This window comes from Equus caballus, chromosome 12, assembly GCF_041296265.1.
Source record: "Equus caballus isolate H_3958 breed thoroughbred chromosome 12, TB-T2T, whole genome shotgun sequence".
Taxonomy (NCBI): domain Eukaryota; kingdom Metazoa; phylum Chordata; class Mammalia; order Perissodactyla; family Equidae; genus Equus; species Equus caballus.
In genome coordinates, this window is record NC_091695.1 from 1,460,138 (window position 1) to 1,477,520 (window position 17,383).

General features: G+C 45.7%; 1 protein-coding gene across 10 annotated transcripts in view; it reads left to right on the forward strand.

The window, feature by feature from the left end:
• The window catches only part of EHF (ETS homologous factor), a 40,151-nt gene extending 27,400 nt beyond the window's left edge, over window positions 1–12,751 (forward strand). For 6 of the 10 annotated variants that reach the window (XM_001503304.6, XM_070228618.1, XM_014729347.3 and 3 more), the window contains exons 5-9: window positions 2,167–2,235; window positions 2,354–2,422; window positions 7,742–7,804; window positions 9,038–9,233; window positions 9,351–12,751. In XM_001503304.6, the coding sequence (XP_001503354.1) occupies window positions 2,167–2,235; window positions 2,354–2,422; window positions 7,742–7,804; window positions 9,038–9,233; window positions 9,351–9,450 (497 nt within the window). In that variant the 3' untranslated portion in view covers window positions 9,451–12,751. The remainder of the gene's footprint in view (window positions 1–2,166; window positions 2,236–2,353; window positions 2,423–7,741; window positions 7,805–9,037; window positions 9,234–9,350) is intronic. The other 4 variants (XM_070228620.1, XM_070228621.1, XM_023653861.2 and 1 more) reach the window with 1 other exon arrangement.
• Window positions 12,752–17,383: the final 4,632 nt, after the last annotated feature.

Below are 17,383 nucleotides of genomic sequence, written 5' to 3' on the forward strand. Positions count from 1 at the left end.
CCCAGCTCCTGCCTTAGTGTGCTTTTAGATTAAAGACACTATTCCGGGCTCTGAGGATGGTCTGCAGTCCCATAGTACCTACATTCATTCTCGTTCTCCTCCCCCTGCCCCATCAGCCCCGCTTCCTCTGTCCCAGTTTCTCTCCTGGGGACTCTTGTCAGTCAGTTGGACTTGCAACGGGCAGCAGCTGGCCTTGCACCAGTCGGAGCTCCTTGCATATTGACTTTTGGCCTCTGCCCTCTCAGTCCAGGGAGAACTGTTCAAGTCCCCCAAAGTCCACTGGCCGAGATTAAACTGTGCAGCTGCCACTGCTCCAGGGCCGCTCCTGGCGTCCACATCAGTGAGACTGCGAGCCACGTGGGCTGATGGGTTTGCCACAGGCCTCCCTGAGGGTTGCGTGCCAGTCACCAAGGACAGAATTTGACCTGGGTGATTTGTGAGTCACCTGGGGCTGAAATTGGCTCCATGCAGTTATTTACTCCTTTATAAGGGGGTTAGTCTACCATTATTAAAGAAAAAACAATAGCTGCTAAGCATGTTAATTAGATTTTCTTAGCCTTGCCCTTCCCCCCAGAGACCAGGGCTTGGTTTACCCAGATGGTCTGTGCTGTATGGGCCTGACTGTGCTAGAGGCAGACACAGGACTTGGCCGAGAGGATGGTTCTCCTCACCATAACCTGACAGGCAGCCCCGTGAGAGGAGCCAGGGTAATATTGAAGAGGTCCCAAGTAACTTGATAATCCCTCCTTGACCGTCCAGATGTTCTTGTGCTGCCAGTTCAGAAAGGCTGAACCCAAAGGTGGAGAAGCAGGCCTGCCTGGGAGGGGAGAAGAGGCTCATAGATGGACCAACGCCCCCAAACCCTTTTGGTTCAGTTTGTTTTCAGAGACAACAACAGGTGTACGAGGTGACCCAACAAGGAGAAGAGGGTGTAACCCCAAGGGATTGGGCTTGGGGTGCCCAAACATGTAGCTATTAGTTAAAATACCAGCTAAATCCCTATGTCGTAAACAGGAGGACTTAGCCAGTGACTCAGGTTTTATCCCATTTATGCTGTAAAAACAAAGGAAACTCGGCCAGTGGCGTAGCACCCCAGCCCTGAAGTTCAGGACCTGGGCAGCCAGGGAGCTCAGGGAAGACCCCATCTGTGAAGAGGGGGAGCAGGAAGCTCCTGGTGGGGACTAGGTGGGACTCCTGCCAGATCTTACAGCTCTCGGCCAGCCAGGAAAGAAAGTGCTTCTGTTGGAGGCCAGCCCAGAGGTGGGGGTTATGTAGAAGGTGGGCTTCATCTGGAGTAGATGGAGGGGAGTTTCCTTTGAATCTGAAATCTAAAGAGTCAGTCAGAGGGAGTTGTGCTTGCCCAGCACACTGAAGATGGATAGATAGAGAGAGAGATGGATTGAGAGAGAGAGACAGAGACCGAGCGAGAGAGAGAGAGAGAGAGACAGAGAGAGAGAGGGAGGGCTTCTTTTCCAAGCTGAGGCCATGGGGTCCTACTCTTAAAAACTGTTTATTTGATTTGGGGACACTCTCCTCCTCTTCTCCTTAGTTTTGCTCTGAGAATTTTATGTCATCCCTTAAGCTAATTGGAGAGAACTCGGAGGGAGGGGACTGTCACCCAACTTGAGGAGAGACTGGATTTCAGCAATGAAGAAACTGTGATAAGACTGACTAGACTTTTTCTGAAGGAAACATCATTAATTTTCCCAGGAAGATATTACTAGGAAAAGATGTTCATTAATGATGAATTTATTTGTCCCTAACAAGGTGTTTTTTGTCCTCGTGTCAAAAATATTCTGGTAATTATATAATAGGATGCAAGACAATGTCAAGCTCCCAAACCAACCCCTGCCATGTGCAGACTGGGAAAATTCCCAGGAAAGTATTGATTAGGACAGGATCCCATGGTGGCAACTTCCCTACAAATGGAGCAGATGCAGAACACATGGATAGGGCCATAAGAAAGTCCATTTCGCCCAGGACACTGGAAGAAAATAGGATAACATTACTGTAAAGTAACACGCGGCTGAAGCTGACCCTTCTCCCTTCTCTCTGAGCACCACCTCCTAGGCCCCGTGACTCTCTGAGGAGCAGTGAGTTAGAAAAGGCAATCTCTTAACCTGGGGAAGGTGATTGCTGACCATTCCCACTTTCTGTCTTTTCTAGACCCTTCCATCATGAACACCTGGAAAGAAGAAAATTATTTATATGATGCCAACTATGGTAGCACAGTAGGTAACTAACACCCCAATACTTAAGGCCCTTCTACATTCTGATTCTGTTTTTCTAACAGCTGAGAATTTATATTGTAAGGAGGGGGATCTTAATGTCCTTTATCTTTTTATTGCCATAGATTTGTTGGACAGCAAAACTTTCTGCCGGGCCCAGATCTCCATGACAACCACCGGTCACCTTCCTGTCGGTAAGTTGTCCTGACATCTGAGGCTGAGTGTGCCTCATGCAAGTGCTTATTGAGAATTAATGAGAATTACCGACATCCTACATTTCTGCTTTGCTGGAGTCTGTCTCATTAAAGGGCTAGGAAAGGAATGGGGTTCCTACTTATAAAAGATCTGCTTTTGAGTCAAAATTTGTATGTTGAAAATGACCAGCAAGGATGCCTCTAGGCAAAGTGTTGGTCTCTTGTGAAACCAAGTCGCTCTGTTGTAACAACAAAAACTCTCTTTCCACAAAAAATCGCTCTTGGGAAACTGTCTGATAAAATTGCTCATACGTGGATATTCTTACGGGGGGAACGAGGTTCTATTTGATTTTCAACAGACTATATTTGGCTTTAGAGAAAGAGTTCTAACAGTGGCACTCAGAGGTCAGTGAACCTGTGGTGATTGGGTAGAGGAGTAGCAATTGGAAATTTCCAGAACCCTGGGAATCACACTGTTCAGTCAGTTTTTAAGTCTGGCCCTGATGGCTCATCAGGACTCTCTAATTATTCAGACCACCTCACGTTAGTTGTATTTGGTTAACACTGGGTGCAACTGGGGGCTGTCCGTGACCCTCAGCCAGGGTTCCACTGAGTGAGAGTGCTGGCCTGTTGGGGTCCGGGCGAGCGGCTTTCAGTTGTATTGCCCTCCCTTTACAAACAGGTGCCCTGGCGGGCACAGGGCAGGCAGAGTGCACGGCGAGGGGAGAGGGGGTTGCATGTTATCCCTTGATCTGGGTGCAAACTTGTGATCTGTGTGGGTCTATGACATGGAGCTTACACTTGTCACAAAGGGAATTGCTCTTTTCGTGGAATTGAATTTGGGGCAACTTCAGAACTGGGATTTAGAAGAGTGTTTGTGAAAGAAAGCACAGAATCAAACAACAACCCCTCCTCCCACCTTTGTTTTTTTCTTTTGTTGATTATGTTTTGAGAACTGAAATAATGAAAGCTTTTGGTTTGAGGTTTTGTTCGGATCAAGCCCCTTGAATGACACAGAACCGGGAGCCAGTGTAAATGCTTCTGGAATTGAGGTTAAGGAAGGAGGCCAGTTCGTTTCTCCACTTCCCCCTCCCCTCAACGGCCCCTAGCATTATGTGTCACTGTAAGCATTTGTCTAACTTAAGAAACAGATCAAACACTGGAAAGTCTCTGCAGAGTGCTGGCCATTCTGGGAGAACTGAGCCAATCGCGGCGAAATTTCTGTGGCAGTCATTGCCACCCAGTCTCAGGGTTTCAGAGCCGAGGAAACTGCCCGCTCGGCTCCCCCTCTGACTTCCTCTCAAGCTTCCTAAGGTGTTGCCTCCCACGTCCTTCCTGTTGGGTCTTTGGCTTATGGCAAAAGATTCCAACTGAGAATAAAGCTGAACCAACCACTTCCTGAGCCTCAGGGGTTGTTAAGGTTTTGAGGCTCCTGGGAACCCTAAAAGCCATAGTCATAGCTCTACTGCCTTCACAGCCAGACCATCCTTCTCTCTTCTGTGTCCTGACTTACCTTCTAGAATCTCAGAATCAATAGGGGCCAGTTTCTGCTTTCATATTTGCAGTCGTAGGCCACTCACTACTCCTCATTCCACCTATTCTATTCTTGAATAGTCCTTCTTAGAAAGGGCTTTACAAACCCGTTCTTCTTCATCTCCCTTGATCCTTGATCCTCCACCCCCCACTCCTATCCTGCGGTTGCAACCCAGCTGGAAAATGAGAGAAGCAATCCAGGATCTCTGTCGGAAGTATTAAAGAATCAACTCACTGTCTGCGGTTGGTAAATTCTCTGAAGGAACAGCCTTCAGTAGGATAGTTAATTCCAGCCTTGTATGGGCCAATTCCTTTCAGAATAGTTCAGTCTCTACCAAATGGGACCAGAACCCCCGCAAAGACCTTTGTCATTTGTCTGAGTCTTTAGATTTCAAGTTCCCATTAAACTGAGTGCAGTTAAACATCTTTCTATGCTCTAACGCAAGTCACAAGCCCCAGCAAAGGCGAGGCCCAACGTAAACTGATGCCCTCTGCGATAAACGCAGCTGGGAAGCCGGCTTTTGTTTTGATTTCTCTGTCATCTGCCTGTTTCATAAAATGGCCGCCGCCAGTGTTCCTGATCTGCCCGATAGTCCCGAGCCAATCACGCCAACTCAGGCTTGATGTGTTTATTCACTGACTTGCTGAGCCTCAAGCTAGGGCGGCACAGTCTATTATAACACTGAAATTTGTATATCCCGTAAAGAAATGGCTCACAGCTGAATCATATGCAAATACTTCTAATCTTCGCTTCTTGCGAAGCAGCCCGGCTGAAGTCACGCTCTGGGACTTTCATCATCAGCCCGTGGCTTGGTGTGGCCCCTCCGGACACCACCTTGGCCTGAGGTGCCTGGGGGCAGAGCGAGAGAAAGCCAAGCCGGACAACTTCCCCAGAGCAAGCCATTATTTTATAAGAATGATTCACTTCACCACATGGCTAACTTCAAAGGGTCTGACTTTTATTTGGGGGCGAGAGGTAGACATGGGGGAGAGGCCATCATATTCAGGTGAGATTTCAGATCAAAAGATGTCAGACTAAGGAGATCAGTGATTCCACAGCCTGGCCTCGCAGACAAATATCACCTCTGCCTGCTGCCTCCATTTCTTTGCCCCGGACGAGGTGAGGCGACGGAAGGACGGGAAGGGGAGGCTGGCAGAAATCTGAGCTTTTCTCTTGCCTTTGGTTGCATATTCCTCCATATGACGACGGAAACATTTTTATTTGGGGATTTTTTTTTCCTTTTGCTCTTTCCTATGGTAGTTGGAAGGAAGTCTAGCCTGGGTCAAGGGTTGACATCTCAAAAAGAAAATTCCCTCGTGCTCTATCTGGTCTGGGGTTTTTTAATCTAGAGACTGTGGACTCCAAAGTGAGCCACCAACCCCTGAAATTGTTCACCGATATTCACGAGTGTACACACATGTGCCTTTTTCTGGGGAGAGGGTCCAAATTTTCCATCTTATTCACGAAGGTAACCTAACCCCCAGTAATTGATTCTATGTCGGCTTGGAACCCTAAACAGTGGCTGAGGCCAATAAGCTGAGAGACGCCTGGGTTTTTCTGAGTTCACCCCTGGCTCTGAAATAATGGCCCTGCATCCCTCCTGGATGCCATTTGGAAACGGGCTCTGCTTGTGGCCTGCTGGGTAAATGCCACTCTTTGTCTGCAGAACAACGTGGCCCTGTCAGACTGATGTATCACTTGGAAACTGGGGTGCGTGCCAGACCTGTCGCAATATTGTCACATCCTGATGGGGTTTTGCAACCTCACCCTGAAACCTACAGGGAGGGAGAGTGGAGTCTCTTTGCATTTCCTGTGAATCTGTCCTTCGAGATTTCAGAGAAACCCAAGTCAGGTGCAGGCCCTCCTGCTGACAACGCTAGGGGAGAAATTCTTAACCAGAAGAAGAGGTTTTTCTTCTAACCAGATCTTAGGAAATCCCTCTCCTGCATCCGGCCAGAGGTTTTGGAGAAACTGCTGGGAGCGCTGAGTCGTGACAAGCTGGGTGATCAGATCGGTGAATGTGTCTGTGCACCTTGGGAAATACGGAATCATCAAATTGGAATTACTTTTTCTCACCAACTAGAGCATTATGGAACCAAACTCGATTGTTGGCAGGGAAGACTTCTCTGAAATCTGCTATGTGCCACCCTCTTTGGAAGTGGCACAGAATAGTGGCTATGAGTAAAGTGCCTCTGGGTTCAAACCGCATTCACATCCTGGCTCCACTTTCAGGCTGTGTGGCTTTAGACAAGTCATTTGACCTCTCTGTGTCTCGGTTCCTCCACAGCTGTAAACTTTGGCTCATAATAGTACCTGCCTCATAGGGTTACCGTGTGAATTAAATACGGTGATTCATGTAAGTGCTCAACCAACAGCAGCCATGCTTCTCAACCATTTGAATTAGTAGCTAAGGGCTGTTCAAACTGTTTTGGATAATGGACCCCTCTTGACAGTCGGAATGAATGCTATGGACCCTCTCCTTTTGCGTCCAGTTTCAGTCAGTCCAAAATGCCCTTGAAGACCACACATGGGTCAGCGAACCCCAGGTTAGGACACCCTGGAGTAACGGGCACAAAAGAGGGGCATTTGACTGGCCCGGTTTCTTTTTTTTTTTCCCAAAGATTTTATTTTTCCTTTTTCTCCCCAAAGCCCCTCGGTACATAGTTGTATATTCCTCGCTGTGGGTCCTTCTAGCTGTGGCATGTGGGACGCTGCCTCAGCGTGGCTTGACGAGCAGTGCCATGTCCGCGCCCAGGATTCAAGCCAACGAAACACTGGGCGGCCTGCAGCAGAGCGCGCGAACCCAACCACTCGGCCACGGGGCCAGCCCCTGGCCCAGTTTCTTAACAGGATTGGCTTGTGTTTAGATACTGCTCTGTATTAAAACTGGCAATTTTTGATTGTGAGACTTTTTGCTAAGATCTGCCTTGGTCCTCCTGACTCCCGAAGGGCCCACTGACACACACACACACACACACAGTGCTAGATCATTTCTTTTCAAGAAGTTTTATTTCACAGATGTGCCTCTGTCATCTCCTCTTTGGTGTCAGTCACAAGGGTTACCAAAATGAGTCATTTGTTAAACTAATGTGTGTTTCCACAGTCCACCATGGGCCTCTGTACTGAGCTCAGGCCAGTCAATGGCCCCTTTGTCAGGCTGATTAAAATATAACTTTGCATGCCAAAAATGGGCACTCCTCTGGTTGAAATGCCATCTTTCTTTGTTATAAATGTTTACATTTTTGTATTATGTAAAAACACCTCCAACCTTTCAATTACCTAAATCCTCCTCTGGCTTTCCCTCTCTCTCAGAATAAAAGCTAAAATCCAGAAACGTCCCACAAAGCCTTAGTGATGTGAACCTCAGCTCCTACCTGCTGCCCCTTACTCATAGCCTCCTTCTGTTCTGTGGGCATACCAAACACACAGCGACCTCAGGGCCTTTGCGCTTATAATTCTCACTCACAGAAGGCTCTTCCACAAGCTCTCTGCATGACTGCTTCCATCACATCCTTCTGGTCCCCTTATCAGAGAGATCTGTGATTGCCTTATATTAAATTGTAAATTATTCCCATCTCTATACTTCTATCCCCATTTCTTATGCTGCAATATTTTTCTCCACAGTACTTATCATCTCTGTTTTGTTTTGGCATACACCACATATGCGAACAGTGCCAGGCAGGCAGTAGGTACTCAATAAATATTGGTTAAATGAGTGGGTGAGTGAATGAAAATGATGATTATAGGAAATAAGTAAATTAAGCTGCTTTCATTTTTCCCTTTAGCAGAGTCTCCTGATATGAAAAAGGAGCAAGACCACCCCACCAAGTCCCACACCAAAAAACACAGTAAGTTGGCTGGCTTTCCGATGGCTCTTGGCTCTTCCCTTCAAGCTGGGTGTAACTGGAGGCCACTTGTTTTTAGACAAATATCGCCTCTGCCTGCTGCCTCCATTTCTTTGCCCCGGATGAGGTGAGGCGAGAAAATGCGGGCAGCACTTGCTGGACAGTAGCTTGCCCCGCCCCCAGTGTTTCTCAAAGCGGAGACCCAGCGAGTGTTTCCTCTCGTGCTGTTATGTTTGTTCCACATCTGAGACGCCCCGTGAATAAGAACCTGTGGGCGCGGGTTAGCGATTTCCCTCTCTCTAGAAAAAAGGATGAGAAGAGGAGAAAGTTGGGAAGAAACAGTTGAGATGCATTATTTTTTCTTTTGCTGATTGTTGCCTTCCTGCCTTAGTGGAGTGATTGTCCCAAGAAATGACTGTTTATTCCTAAGATTCAACAGTGTGCTTGGGGAGTCGTTTTGTTATTTCCCCAATAACAAAACCTTATGACAGTACACGAAACGCCAGAGACGTGGAGTTGGGGGCATAAAAAGAAACCAAGACAATGGACAGTAGAAATTAGAGGGGACGGGACATCTTTACTATCTGCTACGCGAGGTCACCCCACAGAACTGAATTAACACCTGGGGGTTGCATGTCACAGGTCTATTGACGGTGAGCTGAATTTGGCTCCTAATCTTACTACCGGCGCTGATTCATTTTCAAATGGGCCCCCTCGATACGACCTTCCTCCCCCGATATTTTCCAGAAGTTAAACTTCTAGAACTCCATGGACTTGTGTTTAGCTGAAGCACAGTTACTAGGTGGGAGCGATTCACTTGGTTGAGGGACTAAATAAACGTGGTCGAAAGTTGCTCTCCGAGGAAATAAAAAGCTGAAATGAATCCTGAGCAACGTGTCAACAGTACTTAGAAGAACCGTCCCCCGGCGCTGGAGGCTGTGTGCGATCTGTTCCCTAGTTTTGGCTTTGCCACTAGTTTACTGTGTGACCTTGGTCAAGTCACTTAAATTCTCTGTGTCTCAGTTTCCCGATTTAGAAAATAAAAAATTGTGCTGGCTCATCCTCAAACGCGTTTTTTTATATCTAATATTTGGTGATTCTGTGGTCCGGCTTTGCTGGAGGGGAGAACTGAGTCTCTCCTGACCGATGGAAGACGTCCCGACTCTGCGCCCCGTCGGCTGCCGCTTCGCTGTGACTTCGGCCTCCGTGACCCTCTTTTTCTCTGCTTCTCCTCAGATCCGAGAGGGACTCACCTGTGGGAGTTCATCCGTGACATCCTCCTGAACCCAGACAAGAACCCAGGGCTAATCAAGTGGGAAGACCGGTCCGAGGGCATCTTCAGGTTCCTGAAATCGGAGGCGGTGGCCCAGCTGTGGGGAAGAAAGAAGAACAACAGTAGCATGACCTACGAGAAGCTCAGCCGAGCCATGAGGTGAGGAGCACGCGCTCGGGCCGCACACGCTCGGCCGCACACGCTCGGCCGCACGGCCGGCTGTGTCCCTCGCAGTCTTATCTGACCGGCCCCCTTATGCCACGTCCTCTGTTACAGATATTACTACAAAAGAGAAATTCTGGAACGTGTGGACGGACGAAGGCTGGTTTATAAATTTGGGAAGAATGCCCGTGGATGGAGAGAAAACGAAAACTGAAGCTGCCAACACTTTGAACACAAACCAAGACGGACCCCAAAGGATAACAAACCCAGAACTCCTGGACATAAATATCTCAAAGACTACTTTTCTCGGATATTTATGTACCACGAGGGGAAAAAATATCTACTTCTAACGGGAAGAAGGAACACTACAGTTGATAAAATTATTTTGTTACTTTGAAGTATGTCCTATCTGGGGAACAAGCGTACACAGTTTTCTGTGAAATATGATGCTGTATGTGGCTGTGACGTGTTTGGCCTCTATTGTGAAGTTCTTTTCCACTGCAAGAGAAACAGGGTTTGCAGCCTTGTGCTTCTTGCCAAAAGAAAGAAAAAAATCAGAGGGCATTAAACGTTTTTATCTGAAAAATGATTTAGGACAAGGTGACGTGTGCTCCAAACACCAGCATCCACGTGATCTCGATGAGAGAGGTGGGCGCGGTTGCTGGACGGACGCCGGCGTCTCAGATTGACGGGATGAACCAAAGAACGCTGGGAAGTGGAACCCGACCTTTCGGAGCCAGTGAGTGGAAGATGAGGACTTCCAAAATCCAGCCGGACTGTAATTACTGCATAATCCTGTGACTTGCAATGTTTAAATCAGCGAGAAGAATAATGGTGGGGGGCTTCATACTCATTCAGAAATGATTTACCTGATGCCAAGAACGTCTTCCCTCCTCCCCCTCGGATGACTGGTGAAAAACTTCCATTGCCACCTCTGCTCACTTCTAGTTATTTAAGAAAGGGTCCGGCCTTGGTTATTTTTATCCCAATTGCTTAAAAATAAATGAGAAAAAGGAGGAGGTGATGAGTTTGCTCTTGGATTCCTATAGTCCCCGGTGTCTCAATTGGCACAATTGACACTTTTGGCTGAATAAGTCTTTGTTGTGCATTGTTTGTCTGTCCTGTGCATTGCAGGCTGTTTAGCAGTATCCATGACCTCTCTCACAAGATGCCAGTAGCACTCCCATCCCTGAAGTTGTGAGAAACAAAAATGTCTCCAGACCTTGCCAAATGTCACCTGGGGGGCAAAACTGCCCATGATTGAGAACCAGTGATGTAGCCAGTCAAGATGAAGACGGTAGTTTATTCTCAGAACAAAAAGATGTGTGCGATCTTTTAGTCCCAAGAGTGAAGCAGAAGCAAGACTTCAAAGTCAACCTATTTTTAATTTTTAAAATGGTAGGGACAATGGGTTGAAATATCCAGAGGTATTTCTTTTCAGAAGCCCAGATGAGAGCCAAAGTCAGATAAATTAAACATAATCATGCAGCAAGAACTATAGTAGAAGACGTTTGCAATGGGATTAACAAAGCAGACTCAAAATCATACTGTAGGAGGAAACGCTGAGAGAAGAGTGTGTGTGTGTGCGTGTGTGCGCGCGTGTGTGTGTGTGTGTGTGTGAGAGAGAGAGAGAGAGAGAGAGAGAGAGAGAAAGAGAAAGGGAGAGGGGGAGTTGGTTCCGGGAGAGTCTTCTTTGCAGATGTTCATTCTTACAATCTTTCCTCTTTGGGAGCATCTCTTTCCTGTCTCATCAGCAACTTATCCTAAAGTGAATGCCCACATTTGCTTTCAGAGGGATGTTTTATAAAAAAGAAAGAAATGGAAAAGAAAGGAAGGATGGAAAAGAAGAACAGAAAACTCAGCTCAGGAGGCTTGTCAGTAAGGAGGTGGACTTGGTCTTCAACGATGGCTTGTTCTGAGGCACCTGCAGAGTTGTCGTTGGGCGCTGCAAGCTGCGAGGAACAGGAGCCTGTGGACACTTTGGGTTTGACTGTCCAGATCCCTTTTGCGACTTTTCTTTTTGGTTCCCCACGTCCTTGGCTTTCTCCTCCCTCCTGCCTCTCCATCTTGAGCAATAATAGGAGGATGAAGACTCCTACCAATAAGAGGGAGTGCTCTTCACCAACTGATGGAGCACTTACCCAGCAGGGTGAGTGATTCACAGGCAAAGTTGCAAAGTGTTTGTCCTGCATTCAGAAGTCTTGAAGTAAGAAGAATTAAGAATTTGTTCCAACTATACTGAGAACCATTATTGGTGGTGACCTTGGAAGCAGAAACTTAGTGAGATGGATGACCTTCTGAAGGTACTACCAAGCCTACTGTGATTTCTGTCGAGCTTGGTCACCTCCACAGAGGTGTTGTTAAGTAGCAGTTACTGAGGGACCTGAGAGAAATAACAACGAGCCGCACAGATCTGAGACATTCTTGCATAAAAGACACACCTTGCTTCCAAGCAAGGCTAAAGAACTATGAGGCCTTCCCAGCCTTTGACTGTACGTCCCACAGAATGAATTAAACATCCAGATATTTAAATTGCTGTAAACACCTAATGTCCGTGTGTCTCTGTGTGTCTGGATTGTGTGATGTTATTAGGGACATATGCTAATGTGCTCTCTGCTAGCCCTTCCCTGGCTTTGCCAGTTCACCACCTAAAGTGGCTAGATCCTTCCCTGAGTTTACCTTTCTCCAAACCAGTAAGTTTCTCACCTTCTTCCAAATTGGCCTTGGCTCTTTCTGCACCCTCTCTGTTGAAGAGCAAGCCTTGCTAGGTGGTGAGTGAGTCTGGGGAGTACCAACGGGGACAGTTCTGCAGGTAATCAACAGATTGTGCTATTTCTTGAAAGTGACAGTTTCTTGGCACTCAGTTCCTACTTAAATAGGCTGGAGTATAAAGATCTCAGCATATCTCTCTACTGGCTTGAGTTTGGTGCATTTTCTATGTGCTGTTCGTGATTTGGAGAACTCAAGGTAATTGAGCCATGCCAATGCGGGGTGTGAACCAAATACTCCCCACCATGGTGTTGAAAGGGAGAGCAAAATCCCAGAGATAAGCCAGCATCGGGTGAAACCCCCTTCTTTTGGGGGACACATGGCTTCTCACTTGAGAAGCTCATTTGTGCTGGATGCTCACATGGTCACTACACGTGGTCTTCTTGAACCCTCCTTAAGCTAAAGGCGTGGGCTCTTATTAGTAGTTTTCATGGAAACCTGAGGCAGGAAATGTACTGCTAAGAGTTTACCAGACTCAGATGATCCGAGGCTCCTAGATATTTGACTTGATGAAACTTGAGCAAGGCCCTGGCCCCCGGGGACATACCCACAGCTCCTTGAACTTGCCTTCTGAGCAGGGCAGACCCAGGTTATGTGTTTTCCTTTGGACATGCCAGTCCTTCCTCAATGTTTTTGCCTTGCTAGACTGTGAGCTCTTTGAGGGCAGGGACCGTGTCTTATAAATAATGTTTTCCCAGTACCTGACATAAGACAGGGCCTCAATAAATATTTGTTGAGTTAACGAATGAATGTCTTCTGGAAGACTTCTTCGATTGGGAGCCACATCCATAATCAAGATGTGAACCATTTCTTCACTGGGGTAAGAACACAATGCCAAACCTTCAAGGATGTGTTATCTATTAGATGAACATTTTACTGTGAGACTGTTTAGTTTGCCTTCCTACCTGTGCTGAAATGAAACCAAAACAGCCTGTTTGGTTCTGCAAGTCAATATATGATGGATGAGAATTCTGTTGCCTTATGAGGAACTGTGAGAATTATCTGATACAAGAAGCCAGTAATGAACCTTTGTCATGTTTTAACCAATGAAGATTATGAATATGTTTATATGATATAAATTGCTATTTAAGTATAAAGCAGTTCTAAGTTTTAGTCTTTTTGGGTTGGTTTATATATATTTTTTCTGTTTGAAAAATACTGAGGGATCTTTTGATAAGGTTAGCTACGCATATAAGGTTTTAGTTTCGCAAGTGTGTTGTTTTTCAAATGTATAAAATATAGGAAAAGGTAAAATAGTAAGAGGGAAAGGCAATTCTATTATTCTTCTACAGTTAAGAAAGCACGTGTGAGTGTCTACTCTGTGCACAGCACGGACCCACATATGTGAGGAGCTTGTCTAATTATACGGGGTGTAATAGATCCTCCACATGCACCTGTGGGGTGGACACCTACTGTGTGACAGCAAGAGCAGCACAGCAGTCACAGTGTCAGAGCTGAATGAACCTCAGCCTTAGTTCTCAGGGTTCCAAGAGTGGAGTAAAGGGTAGGGCATTGAACACCCACTGAGACTGTGCCTTACGGGCCACTCCAATGTACGAGCCCTCACAAGCTTGGCTAAATTGGGGTTAATCTTCCTGTAGCCATCTGCACATTCTTGCTTTCTTCCCATCTGGCTTCCGGGTTGACCATTTGTGGGAAACAACCCTACTGCTGCCATTTTTAAAAGAATCAGAAATCTTGCCCTTTATGTTAAATTCAAACTGGATATTTCTCTTTTATGAAAGCATTATATTTTTCAGAATATGTTTTTTTTTTTGGTTTGATGGGTCCTGGAAAACACTAATAAAAATCACAGAGACCAGCCTGTAACTGTGTGTTTCATGCTTCAACAAGCCATCCACAACTGGGCTTGGAAGAGCTGCATATGGTCTACAGCAATGAAACACACACAGTTCCCGCATTTAATGAGCATCTACTCTGTGCCAGGCACTGTCCTAGGCACTGAGTTATGGCAGAGAATAAAAGAGACAAAAACTCTGCTCTCATGAAGTTTACATTCTGTTGGGTGGAAACAGACAAGGAATAAAACTCTAGCGAACAAATAAACAAAACATAGCATATCAGGTGTGTAGTCAAGAAGGGTAGAGCAAGGAAGAGGAGCAGAGAGATCTGGAGTACGTAAAGGTGTACTGCAAGTTTTGGAAGGATTAAGAAACATTTCAGTAAAGACCTGAAGGATGGAAGGTCAGGAGCCATGCAGATAACTGGGCGAATGACCTTACTGGAGGGACCAGCAAGTGCAAAGGTCCTGAGCTGAGTGTGTTCCTGACACGTGCAACGAATAGCAAGGAAGGAAGTCTGTTTGGCAGAGTGGATTAAGCAACAGTAGGAAATGATGCCAGAGAGGCACCAGCAGGCCCGATCACGTAGGACTTGGAGGCCGTTATGAAGGCTCTAGTTTTCTTTTGAGTGAGATGGGGAGCCAGAGAGGGGTGTTGAGAATGAATTGCAGGAAGGTGTTCAATGCTGGAGGTCCATTCGTAGTGAAGGATGAACAAAGAGAGGTGGAAAAGATCATCTCACATCCAGGTCTCCAGGGTAACACTAGCTCTACCAGTTTATAGCATCTGTCTCCCAGGGCATGGAAAGTCTCAGCCGTGCAGCCACTTAACTTCATAAACAATGAAAATAATAATAGCCAATCATGTGGGGGAGATCCCCTTGGTCCCAGGAACTGTGACATGTTCTTTACATACGTTATTACCTGTAATCCTCACGGAAGCCTGTGCTATGTAAATATTATCCCCAATTTTCAAATGAAGGAAATGAAGGTCAGAAAGGTTAAATGACTTTCTCAAGGTCACACAGCTAGGAATGAGTGCTAAAGCTGACGTTGTTCACTCAGCCTCTTTTTCCCAAAGTCCATACTCTTAATGCTAATATGTCTCTAGTTCGTCAGAATGCTAATGTTACACACACACACAGTTTCATGGTTAAATACGTTAGAGAAATACTGAGTTAAACAACGTATGACAGAGTTATTTACTGTAGGATTTCTCAAAGCCTTAATTGTGATGATGTGCATTGTGAATCTATAAGAGAGGCAGAAAACGTTCCGAGTTTCTCAAGCCTATTTGACAATGCACCCTTTTCGTCAAAGAAGCCTTCGTGAAACCAGTGCCCTTTAGAACACACTTAGGGAAATGAGGATCTTTAGAGATTACTTCTCTGACTTAGAAGAAGCAGTATTTTCATGTTTGGGCCAAATTAGTATGCTGATAGCATCCACGTACATCAAATTTGGCCCACTTTGTATATATTCCATTTTTTCTCATGGAGATGAATTTCCCTCACTGCCCTGGGAATTATTTATTTGCACTGATGCATTTCTCAGTAATCTCAAAGAACTTGCAGAATGAGTCCTCTTTGGGAACTATTAACTCTCCTGAATTTTAACTCTTTAGAATTTTCCGTCTAAAACTATAGGCACTAGCCACATATGACTATTTAAGTTTAAATTAGCTAAAATTATATACATTGAACATTTGCTTTTTACTCTCACTATCCACGTTCCAAGTGCTGAATAGCCACATGCGGCTGGTGGTTACCGTAGTGGGACAATGCAGATACAGGACATTTCCATAATCAAAGAAAGTTCTATTGGACAGCCCTGCTCTGGAATCCAACCTGGGAGGATGGGATAAGGGTGGAAAGGGTAGTGAGGAAAACTAACGAGCAGTGAAATAAGATCCAGTGAGCCCTGGAAACCAAAGATGATCTTGGATTGTAGAGAACAGCAACAAAAAAGCAAAGATCCAAACTAAACATGTCTGTGTTTGCTGGAACGGTGACAGTGTCTGCGAGAGCAAACACGCTTGATGCTGTCGGTGGAGCCTCGGAGGGGGAGGATTTCATTATTCTTATCTCCAAATCCCACAGATACCCTACAGTCATTAAGACAAATGTTCCAAGGATGCTGCTTTCTGGTTGAGAATATTGGCATTCTCAGTGCCAATGGGGGGAGATCACCGAAATGTGAAGTGAGATGAAAAGTTCCCAAATAGAAATGACTGGCACTGCCCACTGTCCACTATAAATGGCACTAATACCATTTTCTTCCTTCTGTTCAAGACCACCTTCTTAAATAAGCAGTCTACCTGTAGGCTCTCTATTTCCTTATGAGTCAATTCTTTTCCATTAACTATCATGATTTGGCTTCTGTTCACATCAAGTCACTGAAAAGGCCCTATTGAAGGTCTTAGTCAAACTCACTCCTGCCTCAGGGACTTTGCTTTGGCTGTTCCCTAAGCCTAAAATGCACTTTTGCTCTTCACGCGGCTGGCTCCTTCTAGTCATGTGGGTCTCAGTTCAGAAAGCCACCTCTGCTGATCACTCGAGCTTCAGGTGCTCACCCAACCCCCATCACTTTCCATTGTGTTATTCTCATTTTATCTTCTTCTTAGAACTGATACCAGCTGAAATTATATTTTATTCTATTATTTTACTTTTATAGTATCTATTTTCCCTGCTGGAATGTTAGCTCCAAGAGAACAGGGAGCTTTCATGCTCACCAACATATTATCAGAGTTAGGATGTGCCTAATATATGCATGTGACTCCATAAATATTTGTTGAATAAATGAAGGAACTTTTTACTTTAAAATTCTAAGGCTTTTCTTTTGACTTCATGATTTTTGACACTGGTGACCTCCGCAGACTGGAAGAGATCTATTCCCTTGTTTTCTGCAGCAGTTTTCTTCTCCTGCTTTCCTGAGAACCCGTTCCTCAGTTCTTACTCCTCTCATCCGCCTAACTGAGTGTGTTCCCCAAGAGTGCATCCTCAGCCCTCTTCTCTTCCCCCTTTCTCTTCTTTCCCTCAAACTTAGTCTCTTGAAAGCTCAGCTGAGGGACTTCCTAAGGAGATGGGGAGGCGTAGGCTGTTTTCTTTCTGGTCCTGGCTTCAACTCTAACTAGCCAGAGACTGTGGACATGTCACTTAATTTCTCCATTCCCTAGTTTCTTCACCTCTTAAATGGGGAATGTTGTGGGAAAGGAGCAGACAGATTCCAATGCTTGATCATTCTGTAATTTATGGAGCGTTTGTACCTGAAAGCACTGTGCTAAGCTTTTTGCTTTTATTTTTTTATTTTAATCTTTACTCTAACCCCATGAGATAGGTTCTACTGTTATTTAAATTTTGCTGATGAGGAAACTGAGGCTCATAGAGGTGAAGAATCTCACCTGAGTTCACCCTGCTGGTGTGTGGCAGAGCTGAGATTTGAACATCTGCCTGGCTGAGTCCAGAGCTGGGGTCTTAACCATGATGCTCTATTGTCTCTCTTGGGAAGAGTTATGAAAAGAATTGAACACTGAACAAAGTAAAGGAATTATTTCTAAACTTGTGACAACTCAAAGAGA